Source organism: Eumetopias jubatus, unplaced genomic scaffold (assembly GCF_037043125.1).
Source record: "Eumetopias jubatus isolate StellerSeaLion01/CBP00866 unplaced genomic scaffold, mEumJub1_p1.0 scaffold_9, whole genome shotgun sequence".
Lineage (NCBI taxonomy): Eukaryota > Metazoa > Chordata > Mammalia > Carnivora > Otariidae > Eumetopias > Eumetopias jubatus.
In genome coordinates this window covers 60,788,562-60,812,403 of record NW_028274815.1, presented here as the reverse complement: position 1 = coordinate 60,812,403, position 23,842 = coordinate 60,788,562, and the positions used below count along the sequence as shown (strand labels likewise).

The following is a 23,842-nucleotide window of genomic DNA, read 5'->3' as shown; positions in this document are numbered from 1 at the left end:
AGTGAACCTATAGTACTTTCATTAATGTTCCTAGTTCTTGCATAAAACAGACCTACACTGATTTTTAACAACCTGTGTCTCATAATATATGAACATATGGAATAAGTAAAGTATATACAGCTAATGTTTACTTTTTGCTTGAAATTTTGCATAATGTCAGGAATAGAAATTTAAATCAAAATCTATTAAGGAAGTTCTTAATTTTTCCATTTTGCAGATTCCACTAAATTCAAAGTTGAGCTAAAAAGAAACATGCAAAAGACTATCTCCCCAATTATTTAAATCTTTTTTGTAGCAAAACTTCCCCAGAAACGGAGAAACATTCACACAAAAGTTCTTACCTGTTTATCAGAAGTTTATTTCTATTATCCCTTTCTTATTTTCTGGCATGGAAAATAGTGAAACAATTATTTGCTAGTATTCACATATGAAACTTCTTCATGTCAATTAAATAGTTTTCCTGATTTCTAGAATGAATAATACATCTTGGTATCTATGAAGTATGTTTAATGAAGAGATGGGAAACAATCATCCAATACTATCCAAGTCACATGTGTTCTAAAATAAGCTCTCAGATAGTTCAATCAGGGTGAAAGAAATTACTACTTAAATCTGAAATTTTAATGAGACTGCTGAAACGTTTCTCTTAATGACCCATCCATTTTCTTTAGGTTTAGCTTATTTCATTTTTCCTTCTTCATAGTACCAACTGATGATTAATTTATTAACAAATGGTAATCATGTAAGATCATATGAAATATACTTGGTCTATTTTTTGGCAAGCTCCTTGATTTGGTTTCTAAATTCCAAAAGTCATTTCTGATGGTTAGTGCATTTGTTTATTTTAATTATTATTTTTTTGGTTAGTGCATTTAAATGACATTCTCAGGTGCCTCCTTCACACAGTGGGTGCTCAATAACAAGAGTTCTTAAGAAAGGACCCTAGAGACCAGGAAACTTCAGTTTTAGCCCCTGATGTGGAAGTAACAATTTTAGATAAATCATTTAACTTTCATTCTTTGGTTTCATATTTATAAAATGGAAATGATAATATCCTATCCACTTGATGAAGATGTTTGCAATTGGATAATATATTGAAGCACTCTGGTATAATAGCAGATTGTTTAGCAATCTTAATTTTTCAAAATCTTATCCCTGGGTTTGAAGTTACTGAAGGCACTTGTGTCTTCTTATTTAAAAGATTTATGGAAGTCTCTTAACAGGGTATGCCTCAATTCCTAAGGTTTCACCTTCCCTCCCCAGGAAACATATTGATATTTTTAAGTCGTCAAAATAGTAACTTGAAGTCATTAAGATTTGTGACAGATTATACAAAAAGTACTTCTGTTGGTAATAGCTTGCTTAAAGCTTACTGGGAAAAATATTAATGATGTTAGATTTGCATTTGATATCTTAGAATATTATAGGATACTGTACTGTATAAATCTAGATATAACTTACCAAGATCATTTTTAAAATTTAGAACATGATTTTGAAGGTGGTATGTCTTGTGGAGGGAAATTTTGCTGAAAGAAATTATAGCTTCTCAGATTATCAGAGAATGTATCCTGTTTGTGTACTTCTCTAAATGAAAGAATTAAGAGAATGTTTTCATTATTCATAGTCTGGCATGTAGGGGTTGGAGAGGGAACAAGAAAAATCATAAGACATCCTTAGAACATTTAACACAAAATATACACATACATAGATCCTGAGATGTTACAACAAATTTTAAAACACATAGATCAACGTGATCCAAATGGTTTCCAAGACACTGTAATGGTGAGTAAACAGCCATTATACAGTGTATGCTGAATGGAGGTCCACATCATGCCACAAGAACCCTACTCTGTGTGTCCGGTTGAAAGCTAGTCATCCAGAGCAGGGGGCCAGTCAACATCTACAGACTAGAAGGAAGAAAACAAGACATGAAAACATATTACTGTTCTAGTAAGCATTTGCCGGTAATGCTGCATAAACTTAATAGTTTTTAATAAAAGGCAGCAGAAGAAGCTTCACTTGAAGAAAAGTCATTGAATACCATAGTTCAACACTCTAAAATCCATAACTAGGCCTTGAGATTCTTGGACCCAAGGTCTGTTTCTGAATTCACAGAGTATTTGGTTACTCAGCTGGTTAAATTAATTGTACCTTTTGGCCAATAAGAGACTAGAGTACATCTAAATTTTGTAAATGTTATTTATGGGTAAAGAAACAAACTCAGGGAGCAACACCAACTTCCCCTCAGAAGTCTCAGCAACTTTTATTCTTCAGATCATTTTCATTTTCCCATCTTACATTTAACAAGCACTAGTCTATTCACTTACGGTGTTACTTGTAACTTAGCAACCAAATGAGAAATAAATGAGTATGGAAGAACTAGAAAAGGATAAATGATCGTTGTGTATCATTTCAGAATTTTTGTTTCTTTTAAAATCAGTTTATTTCTACTCACTTGGTTTGGCTCTTCTAGAACAAAACCTTGATTTAAGTCATAATGAAATTACAGTAGCAGACTATTTTTTTTTTCTCCACATAAAACAATCATGTCCTAGGCTTTAGAAGTAGTTTAACTACCCTAGAGGGCCTATTTTGAGAAGTTTAAAAAAGTCCACTGTGCCCATGTCTTGTTACCGGTTTTTTTGAGACTTAAATTTTAAAACCCAAAATGCTTTACCACAAGTGATTTTTTAAATTAATCTATGAGTCACTGCCAGAATCAGAAAAATTTTATCAGAAAAGCCCAAATAACTATTGTGTGTGTACATGTGTATCTTTTAGAAATCCCAAGAAGATATTTTGGTTCTATTTCAGAACATGGCCACATACTGAACACCCATATATAACCTAATGGGTTGTTTCTCATGCCTGAAAACTAAACATTGCAGGTCACAAAGTCTTGTATATGTTGAAAGCAGGGGAGGTTTAAAAAGTCCTACAGGTGATTTCCAATGGACAAACAGGGATGAGGAACATTGGCCCGTGACTCTTGATATTCCTAAGTTGTTCTGAGAATTAAGATCAAAGAAGATGAATGCAGGTGAGATTTTCTTTAACAAAAGGTTGTCTTCCTCAAAATAACAGTCCCTCTGAGAAGGCTCCCTGCAACCTTGAAGGTGCTGTCAATGGCTGTATTGCAGGAGCTGTATAAAATCTAGCTGAAATCACTCAAGAGAATTGCTGGTAAGATGATAATGCTCCTGTAATATGTGATTACCATAGCTGTCTGCACACGAGGCAACTGTACCCACTTCTTTTGATAATTGATATTAATCCCAAGTGCAAAACGCTAGTCTCCTAATTTTTTTTTTTGGCTGGTGGGGAGGCACGGGAGAGGGACCCCATTCTTCATCAGGTATTCGTCAAGGAGCACAGTTGTGACTTAGTACCTTTTTGATGCTCAAATGAGAAAATATATTTTTATGGAGAACTGCCGGAAGGACCTATTCAATCCACTCTTCTAAATACTTAAGAATTTAACCTTGTTTCAATTCAGACTCTAAGAGCAGAGAATTTGTACCACATCATAGGGGTCCCTTATACAACTGCTTTTATTAATAACCATTGGCTCATCCCATTTTCTATACCTGTCCTGAATGTATGTTTCTGAGTAGTCTGCCTTAAATTTTTTATAAAACAAAATAGGTATGGGAATGAACTCTGTAGAGTCCAAAGGACATATGAAGGGCTCTTAAGTTTCATTTCCTTGCTCCATTTAAAGGTTTAAGACCTCACACCCCATGTAAATTAGCTATATATTTGCAAGGATCATAAATGAGATCTTGTATTTTTTAAGAAGATAAAAATTCCAAAGACAGTCCCTCCCTGCAATACAATGCTACTGTGAGATTTTGACCATTTTCAAATACCTGTTAAGGTGAGTAGAGATAGATACCTAGTTGGCTTAATGCCCACTCCCCTCCCCCAAAAGCATAACCTTGGCTGAATTCAATGTACAAATTGTGGGTACTTCCACAATAAAATGGTTTACCTCAACATCCAGCTCAAGAATGTCTGCAGTCACATTCATTAGAGAGCCAATGTTCGGCTTGGTTCTCCCAAAGTCTCCATGCACAAACTCTTTAATGTAGCTGGGGTTTGTTTAAGGAAACAATGGAGATAGCTATGCAGCACTAACTGGTGAGATTTGATAGGTGAAAGGGAAATGACAGACAAAAGCAGAAATGTTACAAGGGAGAGGTTATTTCTGAGCTGTGACCCATGATGTGTATCTTAGAAAATAAGCTTTGGCAAACTGGTTCCTACCAGCCTGGCAGCTAACAGCAGGACCTGGCACCTGTGTTTACATCAAACTTCCCAAAAGTCATGACTTTCTTTTTTCTCTGGCTCATCTCCAAGTGCCAAAGTTTGGATATGGATTATTTTTTTAATTTTTTTTCAAGATTTTTAACTAACTAGAATTTAAGTGAAAAATGGAAATAAAAAATACTTTTTTTAAATTTTTAAGTAATCTCTACATTCAACATGGGGCTCAAACCCACAACCCGAGATCAAAAGTCCCATGTTCCACTGCCTGAACCAACCAGGCGTCCCTGGATATGGATTTTTAAAATGAACTGTACTTCAATGCTAACCAAAACAAAAAACAACCTTCACTATTTTTTCTTTGCCACAAATTCCATTTTGTCATCTTTTTGGTCCCATTTTTCAATGATGGCAGCTAACATCTGCCAGATGATAGGTTTCCACAGGGTCACACAATGATGGCTTTCCTGGTAATGTGACTCAGTGACACAGTAGCAGTAGGATGGGAGGGACAATGAAATATTAATTTAGGGGTGCTGGGTGGCTCAGTTGTTAAGCGTCTGCCTTCGGCTCAGGTCATGATTCCAGGGTCCTGGGATCGAGCCCCACATCGGGCTCCCTGCTTGGCGGGGAGTCTCCTCCCTCCCCCACTCCCCCTGCTTGTGTTCCCTCTCTCGCTGCCTCTCTCTCTCTGTCAAATAAAATCTTAAAAAAAAAAAAGAATATTAATTTAGTCGCTGATAAAGGCCCTTCAGAAGGACCCAAGTTTTAGCTGTTTGCAACTTTTACATGGTTAGCAAGAGAAGTCTTTTGAAAGGAGTGATTTCATGTTTCCTTCATAAGGTCTTCAAATTTTGATGTCAATGGCCAATCCTAGAATTACTCATTAAGATTACATTAATGTTCCTTACACAGGACTCTACTACAGCCTTGAAAATAGTTATCTGAGAGAGATAATTTTGCTAGCATTCAGTAAAAACTCATTCAGCATTATGTTGTGTTCTATAAACTGGCACTTAGTATAAAATTTTAATATAATTTGAATAGGAAAAATAAGTTTATTCTCAGATGATAAATAAAAATCTTACACCATGAATATGCTGATATTATGTCCTCCTCACTTTCTGAAAGTGTATTCACTCTACTTTCACCAAATGTTTTGACTCAAGCTTAAGACATGTATCTAGCAACTGCCTTCTTTGCTGAACTCATACTTACTCAACAATTGTCTTTTTCTCTTTCTTTCGAGAATGCTACTTCTGAGTAGCAATGATGAGGGGAGATGACCAAAAAGCCCCAGAACAACCAGTTAAAAGGCCCAGAATTCTTATTCATATCCAGAAGGATGAGGTGTACGTCAAATGAACTAGTTCAGCATACTGACCAATATATGTGAAAAATTCGCATACTTCTCTGTATAACCACATGGTATCTAAAGCTTTAGCAGACTGTTTTTCTTGGCTAAGCCCATAAGTAACATATACATGCCTGGTCCTAAGAATGTTTTAATAAGATTGAAAAGACATTAGTTTCTTCAAAAGACCACTGCATTTCACCTTAGCACTCTAAAATAAAAGCTGGAATTAGGTAAAAAGATTTATTAAAAATCTGTGATTTCTTTGAAATTCCATCCACATTCCGCCTATAGTAGGCACATATATTCCAAACAACAAAGCTATAAAAGTCTGCCCACTGCAGTCTAAACAGATCATCCCTTGATCCAAACTAAAAATGTAAGAGATTTTAAGAGTAAATAACATCTACCTATTTCAGCTTAGCAAATCCTGGTCACTTCTGGGATAGGATGGGGTGGAGTGGCGTGGGGCTGGGGAGGAAGAAGAGAGAGGAGGTTGATGGAAAAAGAGAAACACTACAGCAACATGGTGAGAATGCTACTTGGGGATTAAAATGACATTTTTTGCCTTATACCCATAAATATGTCATTAGTTTTGTATTAGATATCTTACCACTTCATGCTATTGGATCACTAAATAATATAAAACCAAGAAACAAATATTAGGAGCACTTTTAAAAAATAAACTAGAGCTAGGACTCTGGCAACTCCCTGATGTATTTTGACTAACAACTCAGAACGGATACAAAACCACACAAAACAGGGTACCATATGAACAAGTGATCATTTTTGGACTATTCTCTTGTTTTGGGCCAGTGGCCAAATAAAGTTAAGATCAGTATGTAAAGTAGGGCCACTCCCATCTACTATCAGTGTTTAGTGATTTGGGGCAAATGCTCAAAATGCTGAAAGGACCCAAGTGTGGTTATGAAAATGTGACTTGCAGAATGTATAAAGACACAAATCAATAAATGAATCAATCAGAACTGTTTCCTGAGTACTTACTATGCAGTCAGATTTGTGTGACACGCTATTTGAAAGTTCACGCTCTACCGGCTGCCGCCTCGTGGTTTAAAATGTCATTTTGAAAGATACAAATTAGAGGGGAACCCTACCCCCCCCAAAAAAGGACTCTTCCCCAACCTAATCCTTACCCTAATTGTTCCTAGATCAAGTTGCACCTATTTTCTAGGGCAGCGTGAACTCTTCCGACAGGGTTAGAGGATTGCTATGCGGAAGGCGAAAGGATACGTTCCAGCTTGAGTCTTCAGATAGAGGTGAAAATGATGTTCATCCACATAGCATGTCTCCATGGAGTGAATGATGCGAGTTCTCACAGCCAGGGGCCTCCGGTGAAGGACCCGCAGAGGTGTTTTCTGGTCGATCTTTAAGTCCTAGAGGAGGATGCATTACACAACCATGGAGTCAGCTTTGCTGACCCGGGAAGCCTGTCTCAACACCTCCTCTGTCATCCATGCCCCACCACTGATGTTTTCTTTGGAGGACCTCATCTATCACTGTCAGGGTAGATACTAATACTATAATAAATTGTATTCCCTAAGGTTCAGGCTCTGTGGAACTTTTCATAACCTCATCCACAGTTACTTACTGGGCCCCAGTATGCCATTTTTAAAAAAGGCTTTGAAGTAAATGATCCCCAAGGTCTCTTTTGCTCTAATATTTAATCAATTAATTGAATTGAGCAGGACCCTGGAGTTCTAGTCTGTTCTTTACTTTAACAGAGCTCTTCTAGAAGACCTGTTCTTACCCACCCACCCCCACCCCCCAGCAACCCAACAGATGACCTAACCATTTTTGGTTAGGAAATACCATTTATTGACCTAACAGAGCTGAGGTGAGAAATGGCTATTTGTAGAAGGTGAGACCTCAGCATCACTGGTGGGTACGAGCAGTATGCATGTTTTAAGGACAACCATACACCTACGTACAAGGTTATTTTGTTGTTGTTGTATGAGAAGATATATCTGGAAAATTAACAGTTGCATCACTGTTTAGGGTAGTGTTTCAATATAATAATTGCAAAGAAGTGTGTACAATAAACCAGGACCTCTCAGTATTTGTAAGCCCAGTTCAAATTACTTGAGAATAATAATACTGCATGCCTTTTTTACAATTCAGATTTTTTTTAGGGGCACGGGCTTGTTTTTCTTATAATTAGAGATTTCCTTTTGTCACAAGATATAAATCAAGAAAGAGAGATTAATATTGTAGAAGGTCAACTAATTCTAAGTTTTAAAAATAGATATTGGGCATAACGAGAAATGTAGGTTCATAAGAACTTTGAATCTTCTGCCATTTCTTGTTGGAACAACTCCTCTCTAATTTACATGATTTGGGAGTGCCTGAAGCCATGCTAAGAAGAGAAGGATTTCTGTCTGGTCTCCCCTCTATCAAGTTCTCTACCAAGAAAGAAAGAGCAAGTTCTGACAAAGACTATACTGGAAATGGTGTGACTGTTTTGATCATAGCAGTGAGTCAACGGCCCCTCCTAATTCATGGGTTTTATGATTCTCTAATGCTTTGATTTTAGAGGCACTTTGTTCTGCTGAGATAGGCTGTCTCCATAAGGTTTGACATTTCTCTGGCCACAAAGACAAAAAAAGGACAGGGCTGAACTGTTAAGGAATCTGTACAGATATGGCCTCCACTGTAGAATACAGAAATAGCTGGCTTCAAATGAATGACCAAGGAGTGCTCTTCTCCCTGTTTCCTTTCTTGCTACTCACTCCCAGGACTGCAAACCATGAACTCGTCAATGGAAGTACTAACTGAGCTGGTAGACCCACCACTGGACTTCCAACATAACGCTCGATCACCACACACTCCTGTGTGTGTTTTGTGTCTGCTTGCTTTCAGTAGACAAAAGGAAACCATTTACTCTAACAACGCACTCTGCTGGCCGCATTCTGCTGCATTTTCAGAAAAACATATACATATACCCAAAAGATTTTTTTTTCCTTAAAAGTAGGTTGCCCTTAAAAAAGAAGAGACACGTAGTAAATTTGAAGTGACTGTTTCTCAAAATGGGACAGTAACTCAGTTTTTGTATTTTTGATGACAATAGGAATATTTGAAAATAGTCTTAACCCCAACACAAAAAATTATTAGAAGTCAGCTAGTCCCATCAGTCTATTTGGGCTGTGAACCATTAAAAGAGATCCTTTCACTGCTTACTCTGTACCTCCAAAATCACCTTTCAGCATTATTCAGCATTATTTCTGATTTAGCTCTGAATATAGCTACCTCCAGATGATGAATCTATTTTTTTTTAAATAGGCTCCACACCTAATGTGGGGCTTGAACTCATGACTCCAAGATCAAGAGTCACATGCTCTACCAACTGAGCCATCCAGGTACCCCTGAATCTATTTTTAAAATGAGTTAATTTTCCCCCCAGCATTCTGAATGACTTGTACATGTGATGGAAAAGAGGTTTAGAAATTTGTTTTGCAGGGCGCCTGGGTGGCTCAGTCGTTAAGCGTCTGCCTTCTGCTCAGGTCATGATCTCAGGGTCCTGGGATTGAGCCCCGCATCAGGCTCCCTGCTCAGTGGGAAGTCTGCTTCTCCCTCTCCCACTCCCCCTGCTTGTGTTCCCTCTCTCGCTGTGTCTCTCTCTGTCAAATAAATAAAATCTTTAAAAAAAAATTTGTTTTGTAATCTTAAAGATATCTGTCTAGAGTTAAACTATCATCCTAAAGGCCCTAGATAATGGGCCAAAAGCCAATAGCTTCTGATACAAAATCACAGAACCTGAGACCTGGAGGCCCTCTGGGGGTGATCTAGTCCACCCCCAAGGTTAGAGATGAACTTGTCTAAGCGGGTGAATGACTCCTATGCTTTCACCAGACACTTATACTATAAACATGATTCTGCACTTCACTTTCTTTCTCATAATGTCATGGGTATTTCTGTAAGTCATAGCTGTAGACCTACCTCTATCCTTTTTTCCAACAATTTTAGGTATATATACATAAAATAACAAATTAAATGGGATCACATGCTGTTTTAGTTTTTTTTTAAATAGCTTTATAATATGCCAGCTTGTTCTTCCCTTTCCTTTTTGAAGGAAATTCACTTTGTTCCTAGTTGTGCTGTTGATTTTGCCGCTTTGAATCAAGTAAACATCTTTGTGCACATATACTTATGCAATGGAGTTTTATTTCTTCCAGATAGATTGCCAGTAGTAAAAGTGTTGGGTAGAAGACCAGTATATTTTTAATTTTTACAGTCATCATTACGTTGTCTTCCAAAAAGGCTAAATACTTTATATTTCTACTGACAAAGTATGCAACTAGCTTTCTCCTCCATGCCACCCAGTAGGTGTTACTAGTCTCAGAGGACTAAAGTGAGGTCTTATTGTTACTTCAATCCAGAAGTGGAACATCTATTCAGATGATTCTTGGCCGTTTGGAGTTGCTCGTTTTCAGCTGCTTATTCATATCCTTTGTCTATTTTTCATAAGCATAAATCCTATTTATGGTATCTTTTGCCATACAATTTGTTTTCTACATAGTCATATATATGTGTATACACAAACACACACGTGTGTGTGTGTTTAAATCACAATGTATCCACCTCTATATACTCTTTATAGCTTGTTTTCTTCCCCCTTAGCATCTATCAGGAACATTTTCCTTTGTTAATAAATAGTCATCTACCACATAATTTCTAACAACTGGCTAGCAATAGCTCATCATACAGATAAATGGTAAGATTAAGCCATTCTCCTCTTGTAGGTCATCTAAATTATTACAAAATATTGCCCATTTAAACAATGTTGTGATAACTGTAAACATCTCTGTGCCCATTTATGCTCATTCCTTACATTTGAGAGTAAATTATCATTACAGGAAGAGTCAAGGACAGGTGGGAAGAAATATGCAAATGAATAGGCAGACCCTCTACAGTGATATGCTCATGTGAAGGAAAATCCAGCATGTGCCCAAATATTTGTGCTGTACGTATACTATCCTTCTTAAAAATTTATAATATGTTTTATTTATGTACTTAATCTTAGCATCAGTTCTATTAGGTCAATTCTATTTTGTATTTCCTTTCTACAGATGGCCAAATATAATAATAGCATTGCTGAGGTTTTCTATGTGCCAGATACTGTTCTAAGTGCTTGATATGACTAAACTCATTTCATTCTTCTAATTTTATAGATGAAAAAACTGAAGCATAAAGAGGATAAGCAACTTGTTCAAAGTCACACAACTATGAAAGGCAGATCCAGGATTTGCATCCAAGCAATCTGTGCCCAGAGGCAGTCTCTTAATCACTAGCAATGCTGTCTCTCAAACAGGCTTGATGAATTGCCCAGTCATTCAACCAGCAAATGGCAAAGCCAGGATTTGAAAGCAGGTCTCACATTCCCCAAAGCCCATGCTCTATGACTTGCTAGTAATAAACTAAAAGTGAAAGGACTCTTTTATAGGCAATCAAAAAATAAAATAAAGAGTTAGAGCACTTAGCTACCTTTATGCCATTTAGGAATTCAATGTCTTTCTTCTGTATGATTTTATTTGTCCATATTAAGGCACTATAGGACTTGGTCTTTTCTTCTTCACCTTCTTTCATATGTCCTATTGCCTCTCTACACAAAAACAGTAAAAGGAAGTTTATCTAAATACACAGAATACACACAAGCCTTTCCCCAAACTTCCCTTTCTTTAAAAATAGCTTTATTCAGATAAAATTTACATACAATTCCTATTTTAACTGTACGATTCAGTGATTTCTAGCATGTTTACAGAGTTGTGTGGCTATCACCATAATCTAATTTTAGAATACTTCATCACCCCAAAAAAGAAACTCCATACCTATTTGCAGTCACTTCCCATGCCCTGTTTCCCCCAGCCTTTGGCACCACTAATTGACTTTCTATCTCTACAGATTTCCCTACTCTGAATATTTCATATAAAATAGAATCATACAATATGTGGTGTGTGGTCTCTGGCTTCTTTCACTTCATAAAGTTTTCAAGGTTCATCCATGTTGGAGCATATATCAGTCAGTACTTTTTTCCTTTTTTTTTTACTGAATAATATTCCATTGTATGGAGATACCATATATTATCCATGGACATTTGGGTTGTTTCTATTTTTTTGGTATTATGAATAATGCTACTTTGAACATTCATGTAGAAGTCTCTGTGTGGATGTACACTTTCATTTCTCTTGGTATATATCTAGAAGTGGTATTGCTAGGTCATAATGGTAACTCTACATTTAACCTTCTGGGAAACTGCCAAACTGTCTTTCAAAGTGGCCATGCTTACAATCCCACAGCAATATATGAGGGTTCCGATTTCTCCACATCTTTGCCAACATTTGTTTTTCTTCTGTCTTTCTGATTATAGCCATCCTACTGAGGGTACAGTGAGCTATCCTGAGGTTTTGATTTGCCCTTCCCCAATGGCAAATAATACTGAGCATTTTTTTCATGTATTCATTCATTAATTGTATATCCTCTTTGGAGAAATGTCCACTTAATCATCTCCCTCATTTTTAATTGGGTTGTTTTCTTATTATTGAGTTGTAAGAGTTCTTTATATATTCTAGATACAATTTCCTTAACAGATAAATGACCTACAACCAAAACTTCCCTTTTGAGATCAGCTCCAGTGAGTCTACCCTTACCTTGTGACAAGCTGCAAGTCACGAACTTGGATTTTGTTAGACGAATTATTAATTTTCTGTAGTAGCAGAAAAGGAAAAACAATTAGCAATTCTAGTTCAGTTACAGAGTTGCAGAAACATGACAATTTCCATGTCATGAAGTGGTTTACCTGCTGAAGTTCCTTAATTTCTTGTGAAGTGAAATGTACTCTATGAGGATTCACCAGCTCAATTGCAAAGGGCCTTCCTGGCAGCACACACCCGTCATGAAACAGAAACGTGTTGATGGAGTTAACATTTGGGCTAATGCAAGAGGGTTAGGAGGTGTGAAAAAACGAGTTGAGCTCTAGAGGACTGAAAGTTTAGTGACATGACTACATCTGGGAGAGGGAAGGATGTGTGAAAGAATCAAGGGGCTTTTTGGGGGCTGCTAAACCCCACTACAGGCAATATGTGAAAATGACTGTTTTCCCAAAGGTCCATGAACAAGCCTGTGTTAATTACAAAATAAAATTCAAACAACTGCTAATTGACCTGATTACACTAAAGTAATGTTATCACACACAGCAATGCCCAGGTATACCAGGCTGAAATCCATTCTTCTAAGCCAAATCCACTAGTGAAACGGAAAAGCTATGATTCCATAAGGGGAAGGGACTATTAATCTCAAGCTCAGGATTAACTCTCATCATCTTTTTTGTAATGCAACAATGTAAAATGAGAGAAATGGAGGCTAAGAGAGCAGAATCGCTTTTTAAATGAAGATGTGCATTTTGAAAACTATACTGGTACTGCTGAAATGTTATCAAATGGAACAATTAATAAGCAAACTTTTGGAAAAACTCAGGCACCGCCTTGTTAATGCACATAAAGGTCCCTTAGAACCTATAGGTATGCAATAAGGACGGCCTCTTAAGAAATGAATCCTGTTAAGACACAATCATATAATTTATAAAGGTAGCTCCACAATCCACAAAGCTTCCTCACTGCGAGAAGCTCTGGGCTCTGCCCACTTTGGTTTTAACTAAGTGACTACAGTGAACCTGCTGTCTGAGAAGGGTGATAGTCTGAAAGTTAGCTCTAATCAAGTGACGCTATTGCAATCTTACCATTTCCTAATGTTCTCACATCTACATCTTCTCTTCCAGAGGAGGAAAAATTAAAACCTTTGCAAAGCAGATAAAGAAAAATAATCAGTAACATAATAACCCTAAGATTTTCATTCCCACCCTTTGGTAAAAACTTCATTTGTCTTAAACAATCTACAGGAGAATTCCAAGGGATAGTCATCCCACCTCTAATAAAAATAGCAATGATAGTAAGAAATACCATTTATTGAGCACCTGCTATACGCTGGGCATTGAGCTAAAATTCTGCATACATTATTTCCTTTAATCTTTATTATAACCTTATGATGTAGGTATTAAATAAAGGAACACCAAGCTTCTAAAAGGATAACTATTTTTCCCAAGACCACATGATTAAATGGCAGAGCTGTTCCTGATGTCAAAGCTAGACCTTAAGGGGAAAGCCAAAGGGAGAGAGCACTGTTTGGAGGAAGGTTCCACTACAAGCCTGGCCACAAGCTTATGGTGAAAAATCTATCATCTTTCCTTTTTTCCTTAAAACAAAACAAAGCAAAAACATTTATTTGAAAATTAAACTCTATGAAAAGAAGAAGAGGGGGAGAAAAGGGTTTTAAAGCAAATTATTTATGTTAAACAAACCTAAGTTGGGATCACAAAACTAGTGTTCATTCTAAGATAGATGGATCATCCTAGACTAAAAAGCTGCAAATATTAGAATGGAAAATGGTGTAAAAAAGGGGGGGGCAGGGGTTATATGACAACTTCCTTAGATACGAAACTGATGACTTCACCACCATCACCATAGGAAACATTACCACAGGCAGGCATTATTATAAATGTTTCATATATGTTAACACTATGAGGTAGGTACTATCATTATCCTCATTTTACTTACAAGGAAAATGAGACAGACAGGATAGGTAACTTGCCTAAGATCACATCACTGGTAGGTGATAAGGTCAGGATTTGAACCAGACAATCTGACTCCAGAGTCTCTTAACCACCACAAAACAGGCTGAAGAGTCCAGACTCATGCGCACAGGGAAAGCAAGACCAATCATCTCAGAGCAGGGATTAGAAAAGGCTGCTATGTTTGGAGAACTCTGGTCAGTCATTAGAATTTGGCAAAGTGTAAGATCTCTGAACACATATATTGGAGGCTAGAACTCAGACTCACACCCTGACTTATTCATTCAGGAACAAGTATCTACAGTGGGCATGTGCAAGTCACTGTGCTAGATCCTGGGGAGACAAACAAGATGGACACAGGGCTTACTGTTTGTGGAGGGATAAGGACTGTAATATAGTGGGTAGGGCTAGGACAGGAAGCATACAGGAACATTCCTGTACAAAGAACACAGTTACAAGCATGAGCTATGAGGTTTGTATTTATTCCTCAATGGCCCAGCCACTTTGGAGAGCACAAGATGAGGAAGAATGGGATAGCTGGGAAGAACAAATGGGAAAGGTGGAAGGAGGGTGAACACCATTTTGACAGCCACTTTTTTCCAAGAAAAGAGTCTGTATGTAAAGGTCCCATGTAGATTTTAGAAAAAGGAAGGCTAACAGCCTTGAAAAGTCCTATGAAAATGACACTGAAGATTAGCCCTCTTCCCTAGGATGTTTAGCTGTGAAGAAAGTAGGATTTCATTCTTCTTTCACCTCTAAGAAATCCCTTTTGCAAGCCAAGGTCAACACTTTGGGGAAATAGGCTCTGAGCTGTTGTCTGTCATGTACCGCCAGGGTCAAGTAGGCTCCTCTCTGCCCCCAGGGCTCAAAGCTATGGATCTCACCAAAAGTGGCAACGCAGGGCTGGCTAGGTAAGGGCTAGATATCCAATGTAGGCCTAGAATTTAAGCTGTTGCGTTAACACCTGAGACCCGGTCAGGTAAGCAGCTGCGAAAGCTACAGGGTCAGGCTCTTCTTGAGGCAGAGAATCTAAGCCAGGCAAGGAGTAGGATTCTGTGAACCATTAAGTCCCAAAGAACCCTCCCTTCCATGTTTATAGTCCATTTTTAAGCTATTAATAAAAACCAGAGTAACATCAGTAGCTTCTAGGCAGTCAACAGACTCAAGAGTAGCACTAAGTAGGGGTGGATAGCTAAATGGAGAGTCCAGGTGGTATTTGGGAAGCTGAAAGATACTGACTCCCTGGGGCTGTGATCTGTCTTACACCTGCCCACTTCCATCTCCAAACCAGGGCACCAGGGGATCCACAGTGACTGAGCCATAACCTGTGCCTGGTAGGGGTGAAGGGAATGAGCAGGACACAAAGAGATAAGTCTACCAGTGACAGCTAAATCAGACCAGAAATCTCCAGTTCATAAACTAGCCCATAAAACTTCCACAAATTCTAGCCCATTAATAAGAAAGAGTTGCAGAAAGCAAGGCTCTTGAGAAGTCCAGAGAAACATTAAATCTAGACAAAGGAAGAAGGGACATTTATTATATCTTTTAGAAAAGTATTTCAAATTTGGACACTTCATAAAGAATATTTTTGGGGGTAACCTTTAACCCTTTATTCCTGTGCAATTATGGATATTAGCTGACAAAAAAAGGAAAAGGAGTTACCATCTTAAGTATTAGGAAATACATGTTTAAAATTTGGTTGAGTTTTCTTTTTTTTTTTTTAAGGATTTTATTTTTAAGTAATCTCTATACCCAACGTGGGGCTCGAACTCACAACCCTGAGACTAAGAGTCACATACTCCACCGACCGAGCCAGCCAGGTGAGTTTTCTAAATTCACATTATGCCTTGTCTTATCCCCCTAATTCTGCAAGTTCTTTGAGCCTTTTGCTCAAAGGAACAGATATTTCAAAACCAAAACCAACCAAGGGTAAGAATGATCAGCAGTTCAGCAGTTTAGCTAGTCTGCAGTGGTCCATATACCCAGGGCAGACAGATGATGCAACTGACAAATGGGCAGAGGCCAGATAATAAAGGCCTCAGAAGATCAAGTTCAGTAGTTTGGACTTTTATCCTGTATGTAGTCATTGACAAGTTTTCAGCAGGGAAATAACATGACAGATATTTATTCAATAAGTGAAATAATAAATGGGTTAGGGGAAAATTTCTTAGACACATTGACTTTGAGAGTGTGTCAAAGTTTACTACTCATTAACTAGGGGACTAGTGAGGGGATAATATGATGTGCCTGTTTAAAGTAACTGAGCAACAAGTTTGTATCTCCCATTTAGGGAAAGGAATCTTTATTTTTTATTTTTATATATTCATTTATTTAATTTTTTAAAGATTTTATTTATTTATCTGAGAGAGAGTGTAGATGACAGGGAGAGGGAGAGAGAATCTGAAGCAGACTCAGGCACTGAGCACAGAGCACAATGAAACTAAGAGTCAGATGCTCAATCTACTGAGTCACCCAGGTGCCCCATGGGGAAGGAATCTTTATATAAGTAGCTAGATTACTTCATATAATACTGCTTATTTTCAGAGAGTTGTAAACCATAGAGGTACAACAGTCAGAACCATCTTCCCAGGGCTGTCAGACATGAACCACAGAAAGAACAATATATCTGAGATGCACAGGTTTAGCAAATTGATGCTACCAATCAGGCATTTCAAACAACAGGTTTTATCCCCAAGAAGGAGCCATTTAGCACAGAAGCCCAGAGGTCTGCTTTTTCTCAAGCAGCTCTCAATAAATTTCCTCAGGATACAATTACAGACACTAAACACACAGTTTACTTCATTTTCAGTTTGGGTATAATTTCTCCCCCCTCAAATGGAAAATGAAACCAAGCTAACTTCATGAAAGATTGCAAGGGGAAAACATACAGCTGTTTCAGAGCCTCCCAACAGCCCTATTGGTAATGGGAGCTTCCTTAGGACCCAAATAATCAAAACTGAAAGTTTCTTGAATCATCTTATAGAAAGAAAGTAAGGTGGCCCCAAAAAGAGTTTGGAAGAGACTTTTTGTGCTAAAGCTTGATTTTCACTTCTTCATAACTTGGATAATTCTTATGAGGTAACCAGTATGTAAATATTAAGTAGGTAAAAACTCACGCCAATATCCCAGAGTCTTGACTGCTAAGATTTTGGAAAATGTTAGGTTGCTAGATTAATTTCTTCTTTATTCAGTTAACAATTTTTTTTTTAAGGATTTTATTTATTTATTTGACAGAGAGAAAGAAAAAGCACAAGCAGGGGGAGCTACAGGCAGAGGCAGAGGGAGAAGCAGGCTCCCCGCCGAGCAAGGAGCCCGATGAGGGGCTCGATCCCAGGACCCTGGGATCATGACCTGAGCTGAAGGCAGACAGTTAACTGACTGAGCCACCCAGGGGCCCCTCAGTAAACAATTCTTAAAGACCCTTAAAAAGAGGGTTCACCAACCCAATAGGCAACAAATTATAAGAAGGATATAGTTTAAAGTGCTCTTTCCTCTTGACAAGCCAGAGAGCTGGAAGGGACAGCCATATCTCTTCTCATCATCTGCCTGCCTCCCATTCCTAAAGCAGGTCTGTCTTAAGGTTTTTCAGAGAGAAGGTGGATATCTAGTTGGTTCCTCAAAAAAAGTGGTCTAATTATGCTAGGAGACCCACTTCAAAGTAAATCATTATTTACTGCCTACAGTTTTTCCTGATGTACAACATTATTTTCTGCAATTGAAATCTTAGCCCCTTTCCTCTAGTCTAATCCTAGGTGAAATCACAAGGCTCTATGCTGCCCGTGACCTGACAAACCTACTGAGACAAAGAAAACATAAACCTGACAGGATCTGACTCATCCCACAAACCTGGGCTCATTAATACCTGGAAAATGAAAACACAACATACTATCATTAGGTCGTTGTAAAATGGTAGCTGTTGATCTATTTTCTCTAGTCTTGAACTTCATCCCAGGATATTTTAGCAGTTAAGATGGGAGCTAGGCATTTGCCAGTGACTATTCTTGAACAAGCACTGGATGTGGAAGTTGTGTTTTAATTTCCTCATATTCCCCCAAAAGAGGCCAAGTCTGAGGTGTCCCAAGGTCAGAGCTTAAGTACATTCACTTAAAATAGTTTCAGTGGTTTTGCATTTGCCCAATCATCTTGAGAAAGGAAAGAAATACTTTAAAGAAATCCAGCCCAAGTCAGAGGTGCTCAGGACATGGTGACCCCTGTTCATGGGAAGCTGCCAGGCAAGGAGCCCAGATTTAGTGGTGATTTACAAAATTTAGAAATCCTTCTTGCCACCTCCAAGAAACCTATTCATGAATGACAATGTATTTAAAATATAAATATTATAACACTTACTCTCTGCTTTGAATACTGCCAAAAGATGATCTGAAATTAATTCTTCCACTGAAGATTCCAGCTTCCTTTCTCCATCAATTATCCAAGGAGTCTGTGGTAAATTCCTGGAATATTTATTATATCTCCCTGCCAAAGAAACATAAGGTAGCCTGGATGGAATGGTATCATTAACACATTAGGATAAAACAACTATTTATTGAGTGCCAATATCCTAGGCACCATGACATAAAACAATGTCTAGCCTTCAACTAACAATCTAATTTGGGAAGCCAGCACAGATATATAAATAATTAAAAGATTTAAGGTAACAGTAGAAGAGATGGATAAAGACATCATATGAATCATCAAATGAGCTCTAAAGGAATGCTCAGTATATTTATTAATCTGACTGACTGACTGAAGAAGTAATATTAAGGAACACACCAAGGGTCATTAGAAAAAAAAACAAAACAGCAACTACTGCTTTTACTGCGATTACTACAACTACTGAGATTAATAATACTTTTAATGAAATACTCATTGGTGATAATATATTCCAAAGAGTTCAAATACAGGAAATTTTGAAGTTTTTGTAATTTAAAAAAACCCCACAACCCTAACAGAACATGACTCACTGCTTTAAGAATAAAGTTGCACTAATGGCAGGTAGCTTTCATTACCAGGGGGAAGGGTATTATAGTTGAGACTAGAGAGCAATTTCATTTCAGGTATTACTGTGAAATAGATGTAGCTTTCAAAACAAAAACTATCTGCTAGATTACCTCTTGGGAAGGTCAATGCAACAATTTTTTTTCAGAAGCTCAGTCTTCAGTCATTTTGCAGATGATAAAATTATTTTTTCAAGTTCACTTTCATGCTCTCTGTGGCTAAATTTCTCCTGATCGGTTTCAGGTCTCTGCATCTCCCCATATTTCTATGGGTACTGGCCATCTCTGATGGAAACTATTAAAACCTGAGAAGTATCATTCCCTTTGGCATGGCATTTTAAATAACAGAACTAAGTGGACCTTAAAAATGCCTATAGAACCTAAAATAAGCTTGGCTATCAGTCCTAATTCTCAAAAGAGGTAACTAATCAGAACCTAATAATAAAAATAAGAAGGAAACAGAGGAGTCATTTGAGTTTTTCAGAAAGGAGAGTAAGTTGACAGTGTAAGTATATTCTAGACTAAATATTTTACCAGCCACAAAAACAGCACCATGAGCACACTCAATTTCAAGAACAGTGCATACAGCCTTTGGTGAGTTTGGAGGACAAGGAAACTGCCTGCAAAACAAAATAAATTTTACAGCTACTATTTTCCAGACATGATATCGAACCACATAACTAGGATGAATCAGCATTGTCTGAGACACACAGACCCCGAGTCTCATGGACTAAGCCACTCCCTAACTTTAAGTTTCGGAATCATAAGGGTCTTTTAGGCCTCAAGTACATTTTAATACACAAGAGTGGCACTAAGTAAATCAGGGCTCTGCTACTACCTTTCACTTAGGAGGCCTCATGTTCACAGATGATAATTTCTAACAGCCTTGAGATTTGAGAGAAAAACCGTATTTATGAAGTGGAAGCCTCTCCAGGTTCTTTAGCCATTTTGCTATCCATAAACACTTGGTGCCAGCTTACAAAACCCTTAATCATTTGGGTAAAGTTCGTGTGCAGTGACAGACTAGTCATAGGAATAAGTCCCACCTGTGGGGAGAGTCTCTGCCATTTTTCTCCCTTTCTCATTCCAACTATGACCTCAGGGCCAGAAAAAGTGGAATGTGGCAGACTCTGCCCTTTTAGCTAAGAAACTTCAATCTAACTGAAGACAGACAGGAAAGAGCAATATATGGCTCTATTTTCTGTCTACCATCTGGGAACTTCCAAAGCCATGGACTGGAGTCTACCTGTAAATGACTAGATATGGACTTACTCCAAATGCTTGGCTTGAAAATGCCACAGTTTCCCAAGATGTCTTAACAAAAAAATTACTTAGAAACTCAGGAACTATTGCTTGTAGAGAGTAGTTAATTTTACTTTCTAAAATTCAATAGAAATATTTCCATTTTCTGAGGCTTGCTTTTAGTCAGTAAAATAAATAAAACCTTCTTCACAGCTTCATTGTTTGAAATTTATTCAAGGATATTCTGGAAGGATAACTATGATAATATTTTATTAAATAAAATGAACACAATGAGAATTAAAAGCTTTATTGTATTGCAGCATATTTTAACAAGTAAAGAACTCATGAGCCTTTTTCTCCCTCTTCTGGAGATGGATAATACTCGAAATGCAGAATGAGGGATGTAATGGGACCAGCTTTGGGCTGGAGAGTCAGGAACCCTGGCTCTAAGTCCACTCTATTACCCAGTTGAAATCTTAGGCGTCAACTCCCTCAATATGCTCTTCTAAAGATAAAGAAGTTGGATTTGATTCATAAATTCAAATATCAGTTTGACAAACATTTATTGAACACTACTACACGCCAGGTACTATGCCGGGGAGTGGGGATATAACAATGACTAAGACACAATCGTCATCCCTGAAATACATCCAGTTTTGTTTTAGAGATAATCCAGATTATCTCTAACATTCCTTTTATTCGAAAATTCCATGATGCTTCCATGTTTCTATACTTCTACTTACTTGCGGAAATCCTCTTCTTTTATCTTATTCAACGCTTTCATAACTGCCATTCTAGTGAACACTGACTATATAAGGTAAAAATGAAAAGGAAAGACGTTTTATCACCCAGGCAAGAAAACGAGAAAACATCGGAGGTGAAACACAGAACATGGTTGGAGAAATGACATCATTTTAAACCATACTTACAGGACAGAAATACTTAAAAGCTTAAGAAAATAAAACATAAGCATTCATACTGTCAGTTCTCCCCGCAACCCTCCTTGTCAATTCAGTCTATGTCCACAATAACAGGTAGATCTAGCAGAACAATTTAGCAGCAGGTTGCCAGGCTAAGAGGTAAATAGAGCCAACCAGCCTGACCTGGCATCTAGCAACTCAACATCACTCATCAGCCACAGATAAATTAAACAAATTCACCATGCTGAAGAAAAGGGCATCTACAACAAATGTCCCACACTGGGTTTTTTTTAAGACAAGAAAAGCCAAACCACATCGTAGATATACTAGAACAAATTAGTGCATATAAAATGGCTTATTATGATAAATCATAATTGTGTCTTCTGTTTGGAGAAATTACGCTTGACTCTAAAGAGGCACAATGTAGGCATCTCAACGGTTTATCATCAAATCAATAGTTTTCTAAACCATATTTTGGAGAACCCCTAGGTATAGGGTTAAAACTGAAAAATAAGTGCCTAATTGATAAGATCTGAAATCTTAAGCCTGAAAGAACCTCAAAAAGTCATGTAATTTGCTCCCAGCAAAAAGGCAGGAAAGTTACATACACCTATACTACTGGCCAAATGATGTGTTATCAATGATGCTTTGACAAAAATGTCCTTGTTCCATTATTTGGTCCTGGTACTTGTATATTTCCTCAAAGATAACAAAAACTGAAACAAGATCTTCAATGTAAATACGGCTACAGGTTATTTGGACAGAGCTTTCCAACTGGTATGGCAAAGCAATAAGCTATAATTGTACCTAAGATGTTGAGCCCTCTAAGTCACAAGGGCAGAGGGGCAGGACCTGGACAGAGAGAACTCCCCAGCCCATTGCCTCCAACTTAGAGCAAATTCATTTGTTAACCTCAGGGTGTTGAACACATAGGTAATGTTCTAGGTGTACCATGATGTGAGAAAGGTGGGAAGCAGTGCTTTAGGCTTTGCCTGCATTTGTAAATTATTTCTGTACAGGGCATTCCACAAATGTTACAAACTCTCCCTGCACACCCACCCTGCACCCAGTTCCAAAAGGCTCGGCAATTAATCAAAGCCAAGAATAAAGACCAATAGATGTATCTTTGGTAATATGCTTATATTCTTCTTAACAACCATAACAGCAAAACAGATGTAGTAAAACTAAGAATGCCTGAGTCTCTGCATAAAACCAGCTAGGTATCTGTGGCATGAAATCTTGCCAATATCATTACCTTGCCATTCCCTTCTGGCATAGTAGAAACTAAAAATATATGCTAACTAATTTGCTCATTAATATGAAGACCAGCTCACATCAAATAAAGGGAAGTTTGAATAAAATGTCCTTTTGCAAATGTAGCCTGAAACAGGCCATATTAATTCAGATTGTCCTAAGTAAAATAATTTATTTTGGATTATATTTCTTAAATACTAATTCCTAGAAAATGGGTATTAGACAAAAGTTTGGAATGCTAATAATTAACATGGATTTTCCTCAATGAGGTAATTTGGGGATTAAAACCTAAAAGCTGAATTTCCCCCAAATGGGTAACAGTAACATCACTGAAACACTGGTTCTAAATTTAACAACACCAGCGAAACAACCCAGACAGTGACACAAATATGAGAATGTTTGTGTTATGACTTCCTAGCTAGAGGCAAAGGCATTCAGAGTAGAAAAAAATAAAAATAAATGTAGCAAATGGAAATATTGAAAGAATGATTCTTAGTATAATACACTGCCAGTATTTCTAATGCATATCATTTTGCTGTTAATCTGAATATTCAGCTCAGACAAAACTCAATAAAGAATAAAAAGGAGGAATCCTTACCTGTTTGTTTTTGGCTGGCTTGAAGCAATCTGGGCATATTGTACGTCTAAGTAAAATTTAAGTTAATAAAAAAAGTTAATGAGTTTATTTTGGGGTGAATATAATTCAAATATATTTTATATATTTTAATATATATGGCTGCTAAACTCAAGATATCAAGAGCAGACAAAATGAATCCCTATACCAGCTGTACTGGTATGCCTACACCCTTATATTAGATAGCACATTTTAAACCTACTAACAGACATGACAAGTTCTGATATGCTCATTACAAAGAGGGGGAACACTGTTTCATGAAAACCAAAAAAGCATTAACAATGTTACACAACTGACATTGTTGTTTGTGTAGCAACTTACAGGAAGTGGCAATCCTCAACTGTTTCTGGGTGAGCAAACACCACACTCACTTCAAACAAGCTCTAAAAATTATAAAGACAGTTTAAAAATGAGCAAAAGGAAACCAACATCTAACCACTTATGAATGGAAATAGAAATTAATTCTCAAAGATTGGCTCACAAACAGTGACAAGGAAAACTGGAAATACTACTGTTCTCAAATCAGCTTGTGCACGGGGC

General features: G+C 37.5%; 1 protein-coding gene across 1 annotated transcript in view; it reads right to left on the bottom strand.

The window, feature by feature from the left end:
• Window positions 1-334: 334 nt before the first annotated feature.
• PUS10 (pseudouridine synthase 10) overlaps window positions 335-23,842 on the bottom strand; it is a 71,408-nt gene continuing 47,900 nt past the window's right edge. The window contains exons 7-18 of the mRNA XM_028089690.2: window positions 23,624-23,685; window positions 23,267-23,312; window positions 21,238-21,302; window positions 19,787-19,872; window positions 18,606-18,731; window positions 13,371-13,427; window positions 12,432-12,508; window positions 12,283-12,338; window positions 11,120-11,237; window positions 6,872-7,014; window positions 3,992-4,091; window positions 335-1,907 (exon numbers count right to left, since the gene is read on the bottom strand). Of these exons, the coding sequence (XP_027945491.1) occupies window positions 1,869-1,907; window positions 3,992-4,091; window positions 6,872-7,014; window positions 11,120-11,237; window positions 12,283-12,338; window positions 12,432-12,508; window positions 13,371-13,427; window positions 18,606-18,731; window positions 19,787-19,872; window positions 21,238-21,302; window positions 23,267-23,312; window positions 23,624-23,685 (975 nt within the window). The 3' untranslated portion in view covers window positions 335-1,868. The remainder of the gene's footprint in view (window positions 1,908-3,991; window positions 4,092-6,871; window positions 7,015-11,119; window positions 11,238-12,282; window positions 12,339-12,431; window positions 12,509-13,370; window positions 13,428-18,605; window positions 18,732-19,786; window positions 19,873-21,237; window positions 21,303-23,266; window positions 23,313-23,623; window positions 23,686-23,842) is intronic.